General features: G+C 42.6%; 3 protein-coding genes across 5 annotated transcripts in view; all 3 read right to left on the bottom strand.

Annotated features, from left to right (window-relative positions):
• The window catches only part of vps4a (vacuolar protein sorting 4 homolog A), a 46,049-nt gene extending 45,327 nt beyond the window's left edge, over positions 1–722 (bottom strand). The window contains exon 1 of one of the 3 annotated variants that reach the window (XM_079681182.1): positions 472–710. In XM_079681182.1, the coding sequence (XP_079537308.1) occupies positions 472–492 (21 nt within the window). In that variant the 5' untranslated portion in view covers positions 493–710. Of the gene's footprint in view, positions 1–471 lie in introns of all 3 variants that reach the window. The other 2 variants (XM_079681183.1, XM_079681180.1) reach the window with 2 other exon arrangements.
• Positions 723–1,689: 967 nt separating this feature from the next.
• Positions 1,690–24,078, bottom strand: part of sntb2 (syntrophin, beta 2) — a 64,529-nt gene continuing 42,140 nt past the window's right edge. Inside the window, exons 2-7 of the mRNA XM_079681527.1 lie at positions 22,299–22,515; positions 16,539–16,749; positions 10,349–10,491; positions 9,541–9,737; positions 7,238–7,428; positions 1,690–5,169 (exon numbers count right to left, since the gene is read on the bottom strand). Coding sequence (XP_079537653.1) covers positions 5,077–5,169; positions 7,238–7,428; positions 9,541–9,737; positions 10,349–10,491; positions 16,539–16,749; positions 22,299–22,515 — 1,052 coding nt within the window. The 3' untranslated portion in view covers positions 1,690–5,076. The remainder of the gene's footprint in view (positions 5,170–7,237; positions 7,429–9,540; positions 9,738–10,348; positions 10,492–16,538; positions 16,750–22,298; positions 22,516–24,078) is intronic.
• Positions 17,637–20,312, bottom strand: LOC307041169 (uncharacterized protein; the record flags this gene model as incomplete). The annotated part of the gene is made up of 6 exons (XM_079684492.1): positions 17,637–19,040; positions 19,178–19,446; positions 19,546–19,583; positions 19,784–19,870; positions 19,963–20,045; positions 20,211–20,312. 6 exons carry the CDS (start codon positions 20,310–20,312, stop codon positions 18,576–18,578), a joined length of 1,044 nt encoding a protein of 347 aa, XP_079540618.1. The 3' UTR covers positions 17,637–18,575.

The following is a 24,078-nucleotide window of genomic DNA, read 5'->3' on the forward strand; positions in this document are numbered from 1 at the left end:
GAACACAGTGTCATTCTCACACTAGCCTGCACATTCAACACTGGAGCTTCAACTGAACAAAGCACAATATATACAACAGTCTCTCTCTCATTCTACAAAAATAACCCACTATTCCTCACCTGATCTGTGGTATGGCTTTTGTTTTTACCTTCTTTAGAACCCATAAACCACCAGTGGCTTTGACATAAATTAGCAATCCACAATTTAAAACCCCTCCCTATGATTAATAATAGTATTATTGTATAGTAGTTAGCTGGTACAGTAACGTTAACGTTTGAGGTTTTTAAGGCTCATGTTTTGGAACAAATTAATGGAGGAACTGTTAACTGAAGGAACTGTTAACTGAAGGCTCAGTTAACTACACCCACAACATCAGCGGGCTTTAGCGTCAGCTGTTTTGCTAGAAGGTTAGCTTACATTGAAGTATTGTATTGATGTCCAGTGCAAGGTAACTGTACTGGCTAACGGTACCTGTAATGTTGACGTTGTCATTTCATCTCCCTCTTGTGCTCGCCTCTCACGTTTCTATCCTCTTGCTCCAAAGGCAGATATGTGAATACATGAATTCGTTAACAGCACTGTGTTGTGTCGGTACCGACTGTTCTTTACATGACAAACAGAGGCTAATACGTTAGCTTGCTAAGCTAATATGACAGCTCTACATCGGCCCGACACAACCACAAGCTAGAAGATGGAGACAACTTCCGGTTACACCTTATCAAATACAACTTTAAATGACTTATGTACTAAAATATCACACATTCACCAACCACATCAACATAAACATTTTATGGATAAGGTGTTGCTAATTGTAATTTCATTACATTTTTATAATTTGACATTATTAATAATTTATATATTTTACTGCTAAATAACAAATTCAGAAAATGGCAAATACATTATGCCAGCCTACATATATATTTACCTTACAAATACCTACACTCTATACATTATATAGTTGTTGAGCACATTTTTTCAATATTACATACACATTTACAAATAACAAAGAAAATGTGTGAAATATATCAGAAAATGCTACACAATATATAGGCTATATATCCCACAATCATGTAGATTTCTCTAGTTTCAGATGTTGATACATTCTCAGCTTCTTGTTAACGGTTCACAGCCTGTAGTCCACAAGATGGGAGCAGAGCTCCTAACAAAGGTGTAGTTCTGGTGGAAATGTTACCACCAGAATCATGCTAACACAATTTAAAAGCATAATATTGAGATTTGTATACGTTTTATAACTTTTTTTGTGTGTACAGCATTAAAAAACTTGCACTTGCAAGACCTTATGAAAACATAGAGCTAAAAGATATTAAAAAAATGTGATACATGTTGAGATGTCATTTCTTAATGGATATCACTTCTGGTCAGCTGTGAATTTGTCAGTGTTTATCTAACACTTTGGAGGATAATAACATGGAAACAGGAAAATGAAAGGTGAAATGCATCAATCTGGTGCACTTTGAGGGCAAAATAAGAGACTAAATCTAGAGGACACAACCCTTGGTGATTGTTAGTTGTGACTTTGCTGGTGCTCTTGCACCTTTGTCTGGGCTTTAAAAAACATGTGCACCCAAACCCAGTAAAACAATCAATAAGTAAAATGACATGTTAATATTGAATAAATTATAAATCTAAAACCAATGTCCTAAAAATAAAAACAAACCACACAGTCTGTAATTTGTAACAGTTTTATTGGTAGTTTTTTTTACATTTGTGATTATTACATTGCTATCATACATTATAGGCTATTAAGTATCTTGGAAGGAAGTCTAAAATACTTTGCATATGAAGGGTTGAGGCAGCAGCACTTTATTCTGCCGAGACCCCTCAGTTCAATGATTGTGTTGGAATCAAGCTGCCACAAAAACTACCTTTGGTTCAAAACCCTTTCTTTGAAGCGTTGCATTGCATAGACAGGAGCCACAATCACAGAAAGGAGGTGAACATCATCATGTGGAAGCAGAGGAGAGGTGTACATTCACAGATTTAGTGCACCGAGTTTAAAGAGGGACGGCCTGTCGCTTGTTGAAGGTTGACCAACTTAAGACAATCAGATCTGTGCGGTGTGTTAGAGGACAGTACTAACATGGAGTAAAAGGTGTGGTGGGGAAGGATGGAGAGCAACACAGGAACAACACTTTCTGTCAGGCCAGATCTAACTGGAACACATGAGGGGAAGTGAAGCCTGCCAGTCTTTATCACAGCCGACACTAAAGAAACCAAAACGTTGACTTTAATTCAATGTATTATGTCAACAGATTTACAAGGTTAAAAAGCAATAATATGAAGTTGAACTTATTTAAACTTAATATTATTGCCTTCACTAACTTAATACAGTTATGTGAAATCTGTTGACATAATGCATTTTATTAATGTCAATGTTTCAGTTTGTTTTATGCATTTACTATAGAATGAAAAAAGTCTCCAAACCATCACAAGGACACTGTCCCAAACAGAATGAAGGTCGTACAGACTGTGACTGTGTTCCTTATCCGAGGACAGACGGGATATCTGGTTCTGTGTTGCACGATGAGGGGAAACAATGGGACATTGTTAGAGGCCCAAAGAACAGAGGCTCTAGTGAAGGGAAGGCTCGCTTCAGGAACACGCACCATGAACAGCTGAAGGATATGGAAATGTCTACATTACAGTCACGTGGTGCTCATTGACAAGCCAACCTTCATTTAGAGACTGAAGTCATAATTGCTTGGGCATAGTAGATTAGCAAATAACATTAACCCTAGGTCCATTTAGTGGCTTTAACCAGAGCTTTCAACTGCATCTGATGCTCTTCATCAATCAATTGAATTTGCTCAGTGCTCGTCACATGACTTCATTCACACTCCATCTAAATAACAGCAGTAAATCGATGCATGCCTAACATCACTTTCTCTCACACCAACTCTGCATTTTTCCAGGCAATAATTGAAAAATGCATACTAAAAAACAGCAAGACCTGAACGAACAGCACCAGGGCCTGAGTTGCTCATGCCACTGAAAGTGACATTTTGGATTTAAGTGAAAGAAAAAAGTAAAACATTTTTCAGGTTTTACTCCTACTAGCAAACAAGGTTTATACTCTTCCACGTGAGAGAGCTAAGTGGTTCAAGGTGGATTTTTGACGGCTGCAGTACATAAACAATAGATCTTTTGGAATAAGCACCATTAAAATATGTTATTAACACATATCATTCTGAATAGGGTTCTTCTAGAATATGCCGGGCATTTATTTCATATGATACAAAAGGTTCTATATTATCTAAACAACAGCAACAGTATTTGTTCTGCTTCAGAAAGTTTGTTTTTCATTGTTTCGAATTCAACTTCCTACTATTTTAACCCTTTTTGGATAATATGAAATATTATTATAATAGTATTGTCATTATTAAAAAATGATACATGTCTTTAAAGGATAAGATTCTGTATAAATGCTTTAAATGTAATAAGTTTAGTAAAAGACTAAACAATACAGAAGATTTAAGGTAAATCCTTGTCTTTGATCGGCTGCTCTTTGCAGAGGCGGTTCTAGGGGGGGGGGGGGGGCTCACAGGGGCCAGTGCCCTTATAACACTGGGCTTGGACCACCCTGTGCCCCGCCTCTGAAAAAAGAGCCTATTATAAAACCAATGGTGATGGTGCAAAGACTGTGCTTTAACTTGAGCCAAAGTTACCATGGATGTGTTTTGTTTTCATAAATGCCATTTAATAAAATTGTAACTAAGCTACTGAAACGAATATTATTCATTATAGTTTATGTTGTGTTCCATGTCATGATACTGAACCAAAATGTTGAAATCTTAAACACTCTCTTTGTTTTTTTGTCCTGCATTAAATATGCTCTTTAAATAACCGGGCCCAGCATGCCCCCCCCCCCCCCCCCCCCCAGTAACATTGGTCTAGAACCGCCTCTTTGTATCATTGTGATGATTTCTGTGATCAGCTGATCTTAAAGGTTACTGCTACACTGGAAGCAGATGGATGACAGATGAGGCCATGAAAGCTCCAGAAGAAGGCAAGTCAGTGGACCAAGAATATAACATACATTTGTAAAAAACATTTCAGACAGCAAATTAAAAGGAATGTAAAAGAAAGCGTGTGTACACTGACTGCAGTGATTCCTTGGTCAGAGAAACACTGCTTTAGGCAGGTAACAAGGGACCAGGAAACTCAAGAGAAATGGAATGAGATGACAGAGACATGATGTGGCAGCAAAGGTAATAAATGGGGGGGGGGGGGGAACACATGTTCAGATGTCATCATCTGATACAGAGTTTAATGTCATGCTTATCATAAGACTTTAAAAACAACATAAAAACAAAGTAACACGGTTACACTAAGAGTAATACTATAGCTCGGCCATGTGGAAAGCTTCAAACTCTCTCACTGTGTGAATAAAAAATACTTTACAAAGAGTGTAACTACGTGTAGGAAGGCACCGTTGGCACTTGATTACAACAGTAGGTTAGGATAATGTTCTAGAAGGTGCCGTCAGACAGCAGGCACACCCGACAACCAACCAAAGGGTGCAGTATAGACACACCCACCCCCACCCCCCACACAAACACACGCTCTCTGATCATTCTGACTCTAAATCAGCGTCTCACACTCACAAAGACTAACAGATTAGAGCCCTGAACATTGGAAGGCTGTGGTGGAATGAAAGGTAGAGAGTAAAACAGGGAGCTTTCACCATTCTGGGCTTAATGTCTAACAAAATGTCCATCCCTTAATATCAATAACACTTTGCTTGAAGTGCACTGGTAATGGAATCTCATGAGCACATCTTGGAATAAAAGTGAATGCGTGGAATGATTTTTAAAAGCCTGTTTTGTCTCTCATCACTTCAAGCAAAGTGCCACTTCCTTTTATCTGTAAAACAAATGATTCCAGAGGCCGAGGAGATGTTTGAACAGAAGGCACAGTTCTGAGACAATCAACACTTGTGGTCTAATCTCCCTCACTCCAAAGCTTCAGCTCTGAATGGAGGAGTCGGAAAAAGAAAGTAAAAGAAAAGTATCAGCATTTACGGAGTGTCTCCTCGCTGCTGCTGCTGCTGCTGTCTCACGTCAGGAGGCCCATACGAGTGAGCTTCGCTGACAGGAAGGAGTGGAGGACAAACACCACTGGCTTGGGACCTGAGTGGAGGTCAAAAACCTGGAGGGGGGAGGGGAGGGGGAGGAGAGGAGAGGAGAGGGGAGAGGAATAGATGAGAGATGAGAGGAGGGGAGAGAGGAGAGGAGAGGAGGGGATAGTAGAGGGGAGAGAGGAGAGAGAGGAGAGGAGAGGAGGGGAGAGAGGAGAGGAGAGGAGAGGAGAGGAGAGAGGAGAGAGGAGAGAGAGGAGAGGAGAGGAGGGGAGAGGAGGGGAGAGAGGAGAGTAGAGGAGAGGAGAGGAGGGGAGAGGAGGGGAGAGAGGAGAGTAGAGGAGAGGAGGGGAGAGAGGAGAGGAGAGGAGAGGAGGGGAGAGAGGAGAGGAGAGGAGAGGAGGGGAGAGAGGAGAGAGAGGAGAGTAGAGGAGAGAGAGGAGAGGAGAGGAGAGGAGAGGAGGGGAGAGGAGGGGAGAGAGGAGAGGAGAGGAGAGGAGGAGAGGAGGGGAGAGGAGGGGAGAGGAGGGGAGAGAGGAGAGGAGAGGAGAGGAGAGGAGAGGAGAGGAGAGGAGGGGAGAGAGGAGAGGAGAGGAGGGGGGAGAGGAGGAGAGGAGGGGAGGGAGGAGAGGAGAGGAGGGAGGAGAGAGAGGAGAGGAGGGGGGAGAGGAGGACAGGAGGTGAGGGAGGAGAGGAGGGGAGGGAGGAGAGGAGGAGAGGAGGGAGGAGAGGAGAGGAGAGGAGGAGAGGAGGAGAGGAGGAAAAAGAAAATGAGTTTCCATTTTCTATACTGAGATATACAACATGTTTTTTATTCCACACTGTCGTCTTTTGAAACGTGGCCCCTACGTTACCCACAATGCAACAGTTCATTGAAGATGTGTTATGATGAGTCATTTTAGTTGTCAGGGTGCGTCTCTCAGGACTGATGTTTGAAACTGTTGGAGTTCCCCTTCAACCCTAATCAACACACAGACTCTTTTCACTAGAATGTTTCCATTAGAATCCATTCGCTAGAATACGTTTGTATTGCACACGATTTGAGCCTAATGACATTAAAAGAGATCAAAACTATTGATTTATACATTTCAAAATGTAGAAATTCATTAGCATTTTTTTTACATTTAAGTTCAAACCATGGTCAAGGTGAATATAAAAATGTTGAAAAGTAGAAAAAGCTTTGAAATGCGATTGTGACAGTTTAGTGCACAGTAAAAATGTACCATATAAAGCTCACCATAAAGACAGAAGGAGCATGGTTTTCCGTCAACTACTATAATAAAATTAGAAACCATAAATAAAGACATTGATTGGTGGAACAGATTCTATATTATTCTACATATTGAATCATTCTAATGTATTTTCTCTCATCCATGGTCACATAGTTAAGTCATTAATGTTACACCAAAGCGTTTGCACTGCAATGTGACGCAGAGAAAACAGTAGACGCTACTTTTGCTAAAAGGAAGTTGGAATTAATGAAAAGTACAACACAGTAATTACTGTATAGTAAACGCAATACGTAACAGCAGTGGGGTCCGAGACACAACTCAGAGAAGTTCAGATGCTTTTCATAAAATAAAGCAGAAGATCCACACTCTCATTTGTTGATTGATCAGTGCAGACCTATTTAATGATGTTCCTGCTTTGCCATATGACTGGAATTTTTAAATATTAAATTAGACTGGTTACATAACCTTGGAAATGCCCAAAACGTAACAGATAGCACATTCCCTCGAGGAGCTGTATGTCTGGATCATTCACACCGAGGTCTTACTGCCAGCTCCTGATGAGTGTGTCTAATGTAAGTGTGGAATATTCTTTATGGAAGTAAAAAACTAAATAAATGTAAATGGAGAGAATACCAGATTTTGAAGTTTTTGTCAGTATGCTAAAATCGTCAAACAAATTCAAGGCAAGAAATTATTTCAGTTGTTTTTGACCAAGTTTAGCAGCTTGCTGCGTGACAGCGGTGTATTCTGGGAAATGCCGTGCCTCCTGAACGATCTACATCTGTAAGTTCAATCAAATCTGAGTATTTCCTATACGTGAGATCGCTTCTGACAGTTCTGTTGTGCGGGCAGACATTACCCAGAGTTCCTATCAGGAAACAGCTAACATCTTATTCTTTTGTCTCACCATCTCTCCCTCTGGACCTCCAAAGTCCAGGTAGAGGTTGCGTATTCCATCGTCTGCGGACATCCGGAGCTTCTCGTAGGGGTACCTGAAGAGCACGGCCCCCCCCGCTGGGTCCACCTGCTCCATGGTCACAGTGAAGCCCTTCTCGTAGTGCAGCGTCAGACGCACATCCTGCCGGCTCAAGGTGCAGCCTGGATAGAGAGATTTACAATTGTAAAAACGTAGAAAAGCGCTTTATAAAGGAAAAGTATTATTATAAGAACAGCAGGTGTGAGTGCACGTTAAGGTGCAGCCTTCATGTACGCTCATTAATATTATGAAGTGCACATATTCATATCAGCACGAAAAACGTACATAGGCAAGGCAGAATTATTTATACAGCACATTTCCACAGCAAACATTAGAAGCATTAGGGTAACATGTAAAAACCAGTCATTAAAAAGCCAAGAAAATACAATGAAAACAAGGTATAGAATGGAAGAAGAGTTACAGTGCAGTGTAAGTTATACGAGTTATTTGATTGGATAATGGCAGCAGCCGGTATCAAAAAGGAAACATGGAAAAGAAGTGAGTTGCAGCTGACCTGAAGTTTTCTGGGAGCTTGTTCCAAAATATGTGGAGCATAATAACTGCCATGTGTTGACAGCAGACAAAATGTCTTCCTCTCAATCTCTGGAAGTATGCTATTAATATACAAGTGAATGTTGTCGCCTCAATAATCATAAAAATAAATGAATCTATGATGGGTTGTTCCTCTTTGTTGCAGAAGTTTAAAGTATCTTGAATATAAAAGTCCTGCCTGGTGCAGATTCAACTGGGACGTTATTTGATCATTGAGCATTTCCATGTGTATCACTGTTACTTCTTCCTGTACATCTGTAGCAGGACAGAGAAGAAAAAGACAAAGGGAGAAAGGCCAGCTGCTGGTTCAGCTCAGAGGAAACATTCCCCTCTGCTGGACCCATTTCTGCTTTCCACAGAGAAGCTCTCTCACTGACCTTTAAGGGCATATATACATGAAAACATTGTATGTCTGTTTCACACTCCACACACACACACACACACACACACACACACACACACACACACACACACACACACACACACACACACACACACACACACACACACACACACACACACACACACACACACACACACACACACACACACACACACACACACACACACACACACACACACACACACACACACACACACACACACACACACACACACAAAAACCTCACTTTTTTTAAAGAATTTATTTTATTTTATTTTATTTATGTTTTATTACTTCTGTTTGTTTTACTCTCTGTGTTTAGTGTTGTCATTCAGCAGCAGCTCACACTGAGCGGAGAGGACCAAGAAAGACACCAGCAGAGTTTTTATCTGAAGATAGTCCATTGTTATTTTTCATCAAATACAACAATTTACACCATCTCACAGTGGAATGTACAGAACATAAATAGATAAATGTCCTTAGTGTTAAAAGGTTGTTGTCTGTTACACCTAATTTAAGTGAAACACTGTGTTAACTGTAAAACTGCTCTTTTATATTTCAAAATTAAATATAATTGTTATATAGCACCCTGTCATTAAAAAAACATAACACGGTAGAAATTTGGAGAAAAGGACATTTGTGAATGAAATAATTTGCCATTTTTTGTTCTCCAATTGAAGGCCACACTTTATATTATCATATGTTAACATAGGAACATTTTGGTCATTATAAGCAGGGCTGCACATAACTGGTGCGTACCCCCCGCCAAAAAAAGAGCACCGGATCAAAAAAGCGCATTTGCGCACCAACATTGAGAGAGAGAGAGATTTGCGAGTTGCATAAGAACTGGTAAGATAGCAGGGTTTCCCACACATAGACTTTACAAAGTATAATTCGAGAGCCATTTAGGCTACATTTTTTGTATCTGTCCGCGAACGCGACGGCATCTGCGATCCCTCGCTCTACCCCTCGCTATCGCGTGAAGGGTCTGCTTTATGTGCTCCGCACAGTAACCCCGCTGCGAGGGTACTGCGAACAGTAAAAAGTTATGTGAACCCCTGCTTATAAGTTATCCAATACTGGAAGGTATCCCAAAATAATGTTTGAATTATACAACAATACAAAGGAGATGTTCCAATGTTCAGCCTGCTATAAGTTATAAATATAAGAGCAACAGCCATGCACGTTTCAAACAACATCACTTTTCCATGGAAGCTGGTTCTGGCCTTAAGGCGACCAGGATCGATGTCCTCAGGGTATTTCACTGCTGACTCTAAACTGGAATCACGCTCACACTCACCGATGGAGACTTCTTTGATGAGCTCAGCCGCGGCGTGCGCCCCCTGCACGAGGGCTCGCGTCCATGACGACAGGTCCCAGTGGGTCTCCACTCTGAAGGTGTGGGACTCGATGCCCCGCCCTGTGCCCGTCCGGGTGGCAAACACCAGGTCTGACCCCTGAGCAGGAGACCCCCGAGCACTGCCAGAGTGAACCAGCCTGAGGGGAGACATGTGTGAGGGCACAGTAACATCTAGCACATGGATTATAGTCAGTGTTAAGCTCCTCTTGCTGTCCATGACACAACACTGACCTGTCTAGTTAGTGGTCTTTCTGAGGACGAGGGGGCATGCATATCATCGAGGTAAACACCAACAACCTTGTTATTGTTTCTTTTCATTTTTGTTCATTATTTATTTTAAAGCATGTTTATAGGTCAGTGAGTCTCTGTACTGTCCAGTATCTGGGACACATTGATGTGTGCTATGATTGTAAATTGCAGAAGGCTAAAAGAGATTGTGTCGACCTGGAAATCATATAAAAACAAAATGACTGTACCAAACAAGGTATGTTAGAAAGCCCACACCTCTCTGCATCTCAACAATGCTTCATTTAGACATCTAGGATTAACTTAATATTATGCTTACTGCAATATGGCACATGTCCATACCTTTTACAATGAATCATGCAACCCTTATTGATACGTTGGAAAATTGTCATATCAAAAATGCATTTTAATATAAATATTACTATCTGTACCATGAAGGAATGACTTGATTACAGTTTGAGGACAGTGAACTTTGACCCTTACGGCTCTAGCTGCCCCTCACCTTGTGGCCAGCAGTGGGTGTGTGAGCAGAGGCGTGGACCAGGACTCTCTGCTCCACGGCACCGCCTGAAACAGCAGGATGTCCTTCTCCGTCAGGGCCATGACAACGGGCTTATACTGCTGCCGTCCACCTTCCAGCTGAACCTGAGGGAGAAAGTCAGGAGGAGACAGTCAGGAGGAGACTTCAGTTCTATTATTTTTAAATATGTTTTGGACGAGAAGGTGCCTTTATTGAGAGATACAGTGCTGACGGTGGGAGACAAAGGGAAGCACATTGGGATGTTTGGAGAGCTGGATTCAAACCCTTGTACTAGGCAGCGGACACTGGATGTATGTGGGCCACCAGCTTTAACGACTGAGCTGTCTGTTAGCCCTATTGTGATTATTATAATGTTATATTTTAAATGATCATGTTGTGATTATTTAAGAAGATCTAAACCAGACAAAGATGTTTTTTTTCTGTCTGTATTAATCTGATTTGTAGGCAGGGTCATCTATAAAATGCCATAAACCTTAATTCAGAATAGTTTATATTTACACACTTTATGTTGCCGTAGCTATGTCATACATAGGAAGTGCATAAACAGTATATTAAAAACTGTGCCTCCTGTGATTTTGACTACAATTTGAATATTGTGCAGCACTGTTTAACAATGAACAGTTGAAGTGATGGAAGTTACAGTTGATGGGCACACTGATAGAGATTCCAGTGTACAGGGATATATTGGAGTAGCTCACTGTCACAGTTTGACTTTAATCATTGTTTGTAAAACTAGGGTGGTGTTGGAATGAGTCCTGGCGGAGTGAGTGCAGTGTTGGTGGAGAGGTGATGGCATTCAAATGTATTTATGTGTTTGTTTTAGCACTGTGGTGAGTAGGTGGGCTTTACAGGAAGGAGTGCAATTCAACAGAAACTGGCTTTGGTACTTCCTGTTTGAGCCAAGTCGAGATAAGCATTCACCATGACTCTGAATGGACCCTTCATCAAAGTGAAAGGATAAAATACTCAGTCTTGTTCCTGGATGTGAACTGAGAGCAGCCTTTTCAATGGACATAAATGTAGGACAAAAGCTAATTCAAGAAAACACACACTTCCTTTGCTGCTGCTGCTGCTGCTGCTGCTGCAGAGCAGAATGCCAGCGTATGTGTGTGAGATGACAAATGTCCATTGACTTAGAGCAGTGGTCGCCAACAAGTCGATCGATCGCGAGTGTGGTGCGGGTAGATCGCTTACCGTTAAAAAAAAAAGTAACAAAAGAAAGAAAAATTAAATTAAAATAATAATGTTTGAAAAATACGTTTTTAGATGTAAACCTATCATCCACCACCCCGTTAGCAGGTGCCACTTGATTGACGTATATTTGAGACACATTAACATTAACCGTGCTTTACGTGAACCTCATCATGACAGAGAGGACGGTAGGACTGTAATTTCCATGTTCAGTGAACGCAACAGAGGCAAGACACCAGACCAGTGGTCACCAACCTTTTTAAGCCAAAGATCACCGACCTCGGCCTAGGTCAGGGGTCTGCAACCTTTTTGACCAAAAGAGCCATTTTGCTCCTTTTTCCCCAAACATTTTTTGTCTGGAGCCGCAAAACATATTTCATAGCTTGATAGCTAAGTTGTATTTATTGTTATATCAGACAAAAACTACAGTTTTTTTGCATTTATTAGGCTATTTATTACATTATATAAAACTGTTAACCTCTAATAAGAAACAAAGAACTCCTATAAGGAGAATTACAAATAATACACAGGCCTACTTTAAAATAAATTAAACACAGCACTTGGAGAGTCCTCTGCACATTTGAAGGAAAAAAAAATATTATTAAAATGGGCCCACTTTGAAATAAATAAAACATATAGCTGCACCCTAAAACGAATTAAAGGAAGGGTACGTAAGAATGGAGAAACCGGCTCGTGTGCGCTAGAATTTGAAAATACACAACCGGAAAAAATATGCCTCTTCCTTCAGACTTTCTTACAGATTCCCTCCTCCAACACACACGAACGCGCATCATCAATGAGGCCACGAGATAAGTTTGTGCACATAATGATTGGTCGTGCTTTTTACAGCGCTACGGCTTCCAGAGATTAATTTTTGTATGTATTTATTGTCAAAGCATTTAATATATTCATTGCTATCGGGACGTTAAGAGCATTCCATGGAATATAACAAAAAGTGTTTTCTGAAATAAATGACATACCCCATTGAATTATGACTGAAGATCGTCAGCTGTCTTCCTCTCCTGTGTTGTTCCTCGATACGTAAAGGCTGCAGCACCGTTGAGAACTTCTCTCTACATATCAAACATACCAGTAAACCAGCATCGTTTGCTGTGAAAGCATATAACTATGTCCACGCAGAATTAAATCCTGTGTTCCTCCGGTACTTTTCTTTGATTTATCCATAGTTCGCTTATCGAGCCGGGGGTCCCCGCGCGAGCGCCTCCAAGAAAAGGCGCTCGCGCGGGACCGTAGCAGGATGTGACGCATATTTTAGTTGACCTAATTAAAACCGTTTTGTTTTTTATTTATGTGTCACAGTATCACCTCAAAATACAAGATACGAAACATTTTCAACCGTGCAACAAAATATGAATAGTCATACAAATACTTTTATTTTATTTCCTTCTTATTTTTGTCTAAGCTCAAGGGAGCCAGAGCAGAGGGCTTAAAGGGCCGCATGCGGCCCGTGGGCCGCGGGTTGCCAACCCCTGGCCTAGGTAAAAGGCGAGATCTACCTATTGCAGAATTGAGTGAAAAAGACGGCCCAGACAATGCTTCCAATTTGAGGCCTTTTATATAGGCTAATTGCATCTGAATTACTGTTACAATGAAGGCTCCATAATCAGCTCACGGCATATAGGCAAGGGTAAAGTGCTATTGGGGAGCTGACCTCACCTCCTCTAGGGGGGTCTGGGGGGATGCTCCCCACGGAAGATATTTTTTTAAATATTGAAGTTGAAAGCATCAATCTGGTGCACTTTGAGAGCAACATGAAGAGATCTATGGATACCTCTCTCAGCACCCATATGAAACAGAACTGTAAACAGATTTTATTTTTCTTTATGGATATTTTACAAATCACTCCCCTTTTAAACTGTATTTAAACCTGTTTTTGATTTATTCTCTTATTGTTTGTATAACTATAATGATCATATGAAGGTGTGCCGCGGAAATAATCTTTTGAATTATTTGTGACAAAACCGTTCTAAACACTCCTGAGCACCTGGGCACCTGAGCCCAGGGGCGGACTGGGGGGAAAAAGTGGCCCAGGGATTAATTGACAGACAGGCCCACTGAATGCGCGGCATGTATCGGCCGGCCGGCGATGAAAGTCTGTTACTTAACAAAAAACCCTATGCATTTTATGTTATTTTGGACAATTATTCATATAGTAATCACATTACCTGAGCCCTTGGGTTGCCTAGATCAAAATAATTACAGCATATATTTAATAATTTTAATGTTAACAGATCATTGATGCAATAACATTTTGACCCAATTTGCCTGACTTGACACATGGGATAAAACATGGGCGTAGGAAGCATCCTCAATGTGGGTGAGACAATTTAACAGGGGGTTTGGGCAGGTGCTGGACCTCACCACCTGCCCAAGCAGCTTGCCCCCACCCCTAGGGGGGTCCGGGGGCAAGCTTTTTTTTTTTTAAATGTTGAAGTTAAATGCATCAATCTGGTGCACTGAGAGCAAAATTAGGGACTAAATCTATGGCAGTCAGTAGGGGCTTGGACTGTAAGCCGTAGGGTCGCCAGTTCAAGTCCCCGACCAGACCTACTTTTGGAGTTTGGACTTCTACTTGGAGAGGTCCTAGTTCACCTCCTGCCCTGCCGTGGTGCCCTTGAGCAAGGCACCGGACATCCCCCTTCCCCCCTCACTCCCATTGCTCCCCGGGCGCTGTACAATAGCTGCCCACTGCTCCTAGTACTAGACTCCTGGTACTAGGATGGGTTAAAAGCAGAGAACACATTTCACTTTGCTGTGTGCTCTGCATGTGACCATTAAAGAGGGTTTCATCCCTCCCAATTCTTCTTCTTCTTCTTCTTCAACACCCATATAAAACAGAACTGTAAACAGATTTACTTTTTCTTTCAACATTTATTTGAACAGCAAGTGGAGGCAAAAGTGACTACACCCAAAACAATAAACCTGCTAGCTAACTAGCCTAAACTCAGTAACAGAATGTGGGCAACACGTTCTTCTCCACAGCCGCGCGACCTCTGAGTCAGACGTCACTTCCCCCTTTTCTATCCTACGTGTACAGCCATACAGCCACTCCCCCTGAACCCCGTTTCCCTGCCAACATGGCATGGGCCATACCCCACTGGGCTGGGCTGGGCTGGGCTGGACCGGGCCGGGCCGGAACACTTACAAAGGTGGGCCGGTAGGATTTAGGTAAGCAAAAAAAAAAAAGGTAGTGGCCGGAACACTTACAAATGTGGGCCGGTACGATTTAGGGCAATCAGTTCAGTGGGTGTGTATCGCAATGATGCTCAAAATGTCCCTTATAGGCCTACGTCTGTTTCCGGTGAATTTATTTGGAAACTCAGTTACTGACGGACGCCAAAAAAGCCAGAGATTATAGAATTAAACAAATAAATAAAAACAAGGATAATTGTGTGTTATTGGTGAGTAAATAACGGTGTGTTATTTAGAAAAGAAACAAATTAGAAGGAAAAAAAGATTGAAAAAAATACAGATTTTAGTATTCTGAGGCTCTGAGACACATTTATTTTCTTTGCGGACGGCAAAAAAAGTCAGAAATTATACGAATAAAAATAAAAACAATAATCGTGGCTTGATATTGAGTAAGAACATGTTTTTATCAACCACACAGCTCTTCCAAGACCCGACCGGACAAAAAGACGTGTTGCAGGCACGAAACACACTACCAATAGAAATACATTGCTTTTAAAATCATTCTGTGTGACACGGAAAAAAAAGAATACGGTGAACACGAATCAATATATTAAATGTTGTGACTATAACACGAAAAGCCGTGAGACTGGGTTGGATAACATACTTGTGTGATTACTTTGACCGAATGTTCGAGGATATATGAATTACTTTGATATGTATTGAATCTTAAAAATGCATGTCACAAAGCATCTATTTGAGTAGATATTAGAGAAAAATGTAAAGGTGTGGCTTTAGTAACATGTGTTGGATCTACAGTTTTTTTTATGTTCAGCATTTCAAACAGCTGTAGCACCATCATAGCACGAGAGGCTAGATGTTTAATACAGTAATCTCTGGTCAAGTGCAGACACCGGCTGCAAAGCTCATTTACCAGATGTCAGCCACATTTGATCTGGCTGTGAAAGAGAACATTATGTGTGGAATAGCATTAATAAGCAACAGATATGATCTGCTCGTGAAATGAGTCACTTTAAAGTTTCACAGTTGAGTAAATATGCTTCATCGCTTTCTTGCTGAAAGGTACATGAGAAGAATAATATCACTTTCAGTTTATATGTTAGTTATAAAGCTAGTGTTAGCAGTTAGCATAGCTTAGCATTAAGTCAGATGGAGGAGAAACAGCTAGCCTGGCTCTGTCCAAAGACCAGCTTTTGGACTCACTTTTCGTTAGATTTTTTTCCTTTTTACCTTTGTGCAGAACCAGACAAAGTGCCCCTGCTTTATGTCTTTTAACTTAGCTTAGCATAGCTTCGTATCAGAAACCATGACCGTGTTTTTCATCTCATCATCTAATGTTCAGCGAGAAAGTCAATAAGTGGATTTCTAAAGATGTTCACCTATTTTTTTAACGGGAGAACACCAAAGTCAATGCCAGCGAAAATGCGAAGTATTTAAAGTTTATTTATTTTGTCATTGATGGCAAAAAGAATAAAATAATGAATAGATAGAGGGACAGAGAAATAAAATAGGAGTTATTAGGCAACCTCCAACCAGATTCAACGTGAAACCTAGCCCTAGTGTTGCCTGTTTCAGTTTTCAACTAACAAGATACGTACAATTCTCAGTTGGAAGCAGGACAGCATGATTATTCACTTTTAACATTTCACTTTCACTCTATGTTAAGCTAGTCTGACCAAATGAATATTGTGTAACACATAGAATATAATGTTTAAAATGGTTATCAGCCCTAAGCAACTGAAAATGATAACGACCTGTAAAATAGCATGCAGCTGTCGTCCTGATATACCTGTTCAGCCAGCCAGCCGATGTGTTTGAGATGGGGGTGTGTGGAGGCCGCAGACGTGGCCCCCAGGTAAGAGTTGATGTGAGCCAGGGTGTGAGGCAGCAGAGCGGCGATGTTGGTGTGGACCGCTGTGAACCAGGAGCTGGCCGAGGGTCCGTCCTTACAGCGCAGGACCACCGTGTGCTGCCCGTCTGGGGAGTGCAGCTCCAGCAGTCTGAGGGGACAACATGTGATAAAAATTTATTTTATCAAGCACTATTACAGGTGCTCAAAGACCCTTTACAGAGAAACAAAATAAATACAAATTGAGCTAATAAAACAACATTTAACACAAGGACTCAACAACCGTATAAGCTATTTTATGGACTAGACAAAATAAAGTAAACTCCAAACTAACTTTCATTGCCAATGTGAAACATCAAAGCAACTTTAAAATGATATTTCTTACAGAATAGATTTTATTTGAAAAATAAAATTGTAATTCTTATAATTAAATTCAAACAGCTTTACATTAATTATCTAACTGTTTTATTAATTAATTTATTAATTTGACATCTCAAAAATGATAGGGATAGCAGGTATTCTTTTATGAAGTTACTCAGAAATGCCATCATTTAGTATGTGAGTGGCATTTTACATATTCTTTGATTTAAGAACAGAAAGCAATAATATTGTCGGAAAAAGGTTAATTGTTTTAATTAATTTGTATGAATCGTATCACTGCTTTAGAGTGGTGCAGGAATGAGCTAATGCATTTAATAATAATAATAATAATACATAATATTTATATAGCGCCTTTCACGAAACCCAAGGTCGCTTTACAAGTCGGGTAGGGGGGGGAGTAGGGGAAAAGAGGCAGACAGGTTAGGGGGGGGGGGAAAGCAAGTAGCGGAAAAATAAACTAAAAATAAACTAACTATATAGTGGGGAAAGCATTTGACCAATTCCCTTCCCCTGGTCCAAGTCAACAGTTTATCGATCATGTTTTTGGTAAGAAGCCTGAAGGTCGTATGTTAACGCAAGCTGAAAAGATTAATAGGTTTTGTTGGACGTCAGTAAATACCCCACTCATGAATGTCCGAAGCTTCTTTGTGTCTTAACAGCGTTAAGATAAGTAACAAGTGACTAAATGAGACTACAAAACGTCATAACGCCAACCATAGCCACAGCTAGCATTTGCGATGCTAACTTCAAGGTCAGCCTCCAAAAATACGTCATCACTGCACCACACTATTGTTTTTCTTAACATAACAACAAACATTTTGAAAATATTGACCGCAAAAAATGAACACACATTAACTGTATTTTATTGCTTTTACAATAAATAAACATTGAATGTGTTTAATTGAATAGTAAAGGTGTTTAACGTTAGTGGCAGGTTGTGTGTGAGAGAGAATAAATAAGACAGCCCAATATTAAAAAAATTGTTATTCTTTTGTCCCGCATATTTAACAACTTTCCGCATATTTCGCAATCTCACCGCATAAAATCACATGAAAACTCTGCATGTTTAATCGCATAATCAAGGAATTTAGCCCGCATAATCAAGGATTTTTGCCCGCGTTTTTCTGGAGGGTCTAATAATAGTTTCCGAGACATGACAGTACCCCCCCTTCTAGGGACGGCTCCTGACGGCCCAGGCTCCTCCGAGTTGAGGTGATCAAAATCCTCAATGAGGCTCTTGTCTACAATGAAGCGGGAAGGAATCCACGACCGCTCCTCAGGGCCGTAACCTTCCCAGTGGACAAGGAGCTGCCGCCCTCTACCCCTCTTCCTTGTAGCCAAGAGATGTTTGACCGTGTAGACCGGAACTCCATCGATCATTCGGGGGGGCGGGGGGGGTTTGGCGGTGGAAGCCATGGCGCTCTCCTTCAGCGGTTTCAATTTCCCTACATGGAAGGTGGGATGTATCTTCATGGACCTGGGGAGCCGTAGACTCACTGAAGCTGGGTTGATGACCTTGGTGATGGGAAAGGGACCCACAAACCGGGGAGCCAACTTGCGGGAGAGTACGTGGAGGGCAAGATCCCGCGTAGAAAGCTAGACTTTTTGGCCTGGCTGGTACACAGGAGCTGGTCGGCGTCTTCGGTCTGCTGCTCGTGTCACGAGCTGCGAATTTCTGCAGAGGACTTTCCTAGCCGCAGCCCACACGCGATGACAACGCCTGACAAGACCGAGGGCAGACGGGACCGTGACCTCTCTCTCCGTGGCTGGGAACAGTGGCGGCTGGTAACCATAAACACAATGAAACGGCGACAGGCCTTTGGCAGAGGTAGGAAGGATGTTGTGCGCGTACTCAACCCAGGTGAAGTGCTCGCTCCAGGAGGATGGATTCTGGGACACCAGGCAGCGCAGGCAGGTCTCCAGTTCCTGGTTCAGGCGCTCTGTCTGGCCGTTAGACTCCGGGTGGTATCCAGACGAGAGACTGACCGTGGCACCGATGAGGCTGCAGAACTCCTGACAGAAACGTGACACAAACTGGGGACCCCGATCGGAGACAATATCCTTCGGGAAACCATGCAGGCGAAACACATTATGCATCATGACCTCAGCCGTTTCCTTAGCTGAGGGCATTTTGGGCAGAGCAATAAAATGTGTCAACTTGGAAAAACGGTCCACCACTGTGAGAACTGTGGTATTACCTCTAGAGATGGGAAGCCCCGTGACGATGGAAAATCTCCGACCAGGGTCTGTTGGGAATAGGAAGTGGCTGTAACAATCCCGTCCGCGCCCTGGAAGAGGTTTTGTTGCGAGCGCAGACAGGGCACGCCTCCACATACTCCTTCACCTCCTTCTCCATGGATGTCCACCAGAAACGTTGCTTTATAATGAACATGGTCCTTTTGACTCCGGGGTGACAGGTGAGCAGCGAAGTATGAGCCCAGTGGATCACCTGTGGTCGCTCGGCTTCCTGAACGAATAGCCGGTTAGGCGGGAAACCCCTGGGTGCAGGAGCCCCACCGTTAGCTCGTATCACCTCCTTCTCTACTTGCCAAGTCAGCACTCCAACCACACGATTCAATGGAGTGATGGGTTCCGGCTCCTTGACTGCAGGCACAGGGTCAAAAAGACGGGACAGAGCGTCAGGCTTGACATTCTGAGACCCCAGCCTGTAAGAAAGAACAAAGTCAAAAGGTTAAAAAACAAGGTCCACCTAGCTTGGCGGAAGTTCAGTCTTTTGGCTTTCTTGATATACTCAAGGTTCGTGATCGGTCCAGACCACAAAAGGATGCTCGGCTCCCTCTAACCAATGCTTCCACTCTTCCAACGCCAGCTTCACGGCCAGCAACTCACGGTTTCCCACATCGTAATTCCTTTCCGCCGGGGAGAGCTTCCTGGACCGGAAAGCACAGGGGTGAAGCTTGTTGTCCTTCTGTTGGCGCTGAGAGAGGACCGCTCCCACCCCCTTGGAGGCATCCACTTTCACCAAAAGTGGCGAGTGGGATCCGGCAGGGTAAGTATGGGGGAAGTGGTGAACATCCTTTCAAGCCGAGAGAAAGCCTCCTCAGCCTGAGGAGACCACACAAAAGGCACCTGAGGGGACGTGAGGACATGAAGAGGGGCTGCAATAGCACTGAAGCACCTCACAAAACGCCTGTAAAAATGAGCAAAGCCTAAAAACTGCTGCACTTTCTTGCGAGTGTCAGGGATAGGCCAACTGGTTACTGCGCTAACCTTCGCTGGGTCCATCTTAACCTGACCTGGTGAGGTGATGAAGCCCAAAAAAGTGACTGTCTCTGCATGAAATTTGCACTTTTCGGCTTTGACAAACAACATCTTTTGGAGCAGTTTTTGTAGAAGCTGGCGGACATGTTGTTTGTGGGTGTCAAGGTCATGGGAGTAGATGAGGATGTTGTCCAGATAGACAAAAACAAAACGGTTTAGAAACTCCCTCAACACATCGTTAATCAAAGCCTGGAAAACTGCATGGATATGACGGAGTCCAAGTCAGCGGGCAGATCGAGTGGCGCCACCTGGTCTTGTAGGGGATCCGAGAGACCGCTGACGAATGCGTCGAACAGTGCAGCGGAATTCCAGCCGCTGTCGGCTGCAATAGTCCTGAACTCAATAGCATAGTCAGCCACACTACGCTGATTCTGCCGCAGCTTGATCAGAGCCCGAGCTGCTTCTCTGCCCGGAGTGGTTTGATCGAAAGTCTTCCTTATGGTGTCTATGAAGTCGGCCAGAGACCCGCAGATGGGGGAGCCTCGTGACCACTCTGCCGTAGCCCACGCTGCTGCTCGGCCGGTGAGATGGGAGATCATGAAAGCCACTTTGGAGTAATCCGGGGGAAATGCAGCCGGTTGGTGTCGATAGTGTAACTGACACTGAACGATGAACGGCCGGCAGCCTTCCGAAAACTTTTCGGGTGGAGCCAGAAGCATGGACGAGATGTGCGGCCCAGTCACCAGGTTGGGGTCAGATCTGGTCGCCGCTGGGACCGGAGGAGTCGTGGGAGGAGAAGCAGCCTGCAGGTGAGTGAGCACACGCTGGACCTCAGCTGCCAGCAGATTCACCTGGGTTGAACCGATGATTGTAGTTCTGCCTGGCTGGTGGTTAGGTGCTGCACTCCGTGCTGTATGACGGCCATCTAATCTTCTTGTTGCTCAAGACGTTGGCCCTGAGAGTGGATGGCGTTCTTTAGCTGGTCTGAGTCGGCTGAGTTCATTTTAATGGCCAGTTCGTACTGTCAAGGGGTGAACTCAGAGGCATGAACTCAGACTGTTTTCAAAAATAAAGACTTTACTGGATTTATCACAGTAACAAAACAAGAAACACAAAATCACTCTTTCGAGCAATAACCAGGAGCATGAGAAATGGGATACGACCATGGAGCAGGCTTGAACGTAGTCATGAATGAGAAACGAACTAGCCGTGGACAGGTAGGGACTAACACAATATATACACAAGGTGAGGGGCACAGGTGGAAACAATCAGGGCGGGGTAAACAATCACGAACGCAGGAGACACATAGGGGTGGGGAGCATGGAGCCCTGAAACGAGAGGGAGAATTACTTATCAAAATAAACAGAAAGCACAGGACAAAGGGACATGACAAAACTAATATAAAGAATAAACTATCATAATAGTTTCCGAGACATGACAGAAGATCAACAAAATATATGACATAAAATGAACTTACCAAAGCTGAAGTAGATGGTCAACTTCATTCATTTTCTTTCCGTTTTACTTATTGTAATCGCTATACGCTGCTCTCTCTTGTCTCCTCTTCACAACCACTATTTTCGCGATCAGCTCTGAATTATGTCAGATGACGTTTGGTGGGGATGCCAGCACAGTGCCCCTATGGTGATAATTTGTTTGCCGCACACATTGAATAGAAAAAGACTGAGCATGCGCAGTGTAGTTTTTACAGCACCCATTTACTTTGACAGTAGAGAGAGGGGCTAGATCGGGGCTTGCCCCACATCGCTCAAAACGGCTCAATAGGCACAGTGTAGACACTAATTAGAATAACGCATACTAAAACAGCAATGTACAGAGTACAGACAAATCAGATGATTAAACATGATCTTAAAATATATTTTAAGATGTATTTATTTTGCATTTTTAAAAATTATTATTTAATTACTTTCTGCTGACAGGTGGGGCTGTGCCTAATGACCAGTCACCACTGGTTGTAGGACTGTCTGCAAACAGATCTAATTTTAACAAAGAGCAATGTGACGCACGCACGCACGCACGCACGCACGCACACACACACACACACACACAACACACACACACGAGGTCCCAATGTACCTGTTCTCCAGGTCTGGCATGATGAGGTTCCTGCTGATGAAGCACATCTTCAGGCTGATGACCTTCCTGTCTTTGGGGGGGGGGGAGCTGTGTTTGGGCGAGCCGGAGTCCTCGCTGCCGCTGTAGCTAGACGACTGCGGGCGGACGCCGTCCCACGGCAGGTCGGCCACCAGGGACGGCTTCTTGAATAGCGGAGAGACCTCGCGGATGTACTTCACTATGGAGCAACAGATGATGTAAAGCTCAACATTAGGCCGATGTATTGTGCAGTGAAGGAGCAGCAGTGCCTGATACAGTTCTACCATATCTTCTTACCTGGCACCTAGTACATTTGAGGGGACTTTATAACTACAACTTGTTTTTACAGTGCTCAAGACTAGCGGTAGATACTTTTTTCTTTCTTTTTGGGAAAGACACAGTTTCCACGGTTACCCTGATGCTTAACCCTACTGAATCAGTACTGCTAATGCTAACAGCAATATCACTAAAATTATATATTTGTAATCCATTGAAAGGAAACTATATAAACAGTTGAGCATTATTTTAGGAACCCTCCCTGTTTTGTTTTTTGTAAATGTAATATATTTGTATTTGTTACTGTTGCTGGTATAAATCATTACGTTTGCCTTTTGATACATACAAAAATTGATTGCTTACGAGAATAATAACTTTTTCAAAACAATAAATTAGAATTCATTCTTTTTAAGACTGAGACTGACAGTACAGCACGCTTCTAATAGGCACTGACTTAATCACAACTTTAGTAAATGCTAGAGTATCGCTCCAAATAGAGAGAAAAGAAAAGAGCCAAAGTTTGTTAGGGACAGCTGTTAAATATCTACAGGGTTAGAGGAGATAGAGTGTTGATAGTCGGACCATCTGTGGGATTCCTCCCAATAACACCCAGTCACTCAGGATATATGGTACGGGCAGCCATAAAGCAGCCAGAAGGAAACACTCTGGGAAGTTTTCTGAAGAAAGTAACCATTTCATCTGCTTTTTATGCACATTGGGGCCCAGTGAAGGCTAGACTTTTAAAACATTTTGGAGAAAGCTGTGGTTTGACTGTGGATTGAATGTCAACAGTTGGCTAGTAAAAAAAATCATGTGGGATGGAAAATAGATTAGGCCTGTGTTTGTCAAGCAAATATTTGAATCATCCGTAATTATTCATACAGAAAGGTATTTCAATGTCAATCAATGTTTATTTATATAGCCCAATATCACAAATGTTAAATGGAAGGACACCGGTGATCTTCTGGTCAAGAACTTGGAAAGTAAAGAGTCCTCTGCTATCTCTTAGAAGGACACAGTGGTCCCCTGTGTGAAATAAGAGCTGACTTGGCTGTACAGCTATGTGCTGGCAGGTAGGCTGTTTGTAAAACAACGGCTTTCAGATGTGATGCATTCACTTTCCAAATTTGGTCCAGCCACCTCACTGGCAGAGTCACATGCCCTCACTTACACTTGTATCCTCCCTCACACATGCCCATGTTATCTACTCCAATCCATGCCCTTATAGTATACTTACAGTATGTGCACAATAAGCAGAGGTGGAAGAAGTATGTAGATATTTTAAGGGACCATATTCTGCTCAGTTTCAGGTTCAAACTTGTATTTTGTTCCTCTACTATCTCATGTTCAAAAAGCTCTTTATTTTTTCCTACTGTCTGTGCTGCAGCACCTATTTTCACCCTCTGTCTGAAACCAGAGCCCAGTCTGCTCTGATTGGTTAGCTGGCCGGCTCCATTGTGATTGGTCAAACACAGTCCCACCCCTT

The sequence above is a fragment of the Notothenia rossii genome, assembly GCF_949606895.1.
Source record: "Notothenia rossii genome assembly, chromosome: 5".
NCBI classification, from domain to species: domain Eukaryota; kingdom Metazoa; phylum Chordata; class Actinopteri; order Perciformes; family Nototheniidae; genus Notothenia; species Notothenia rossii.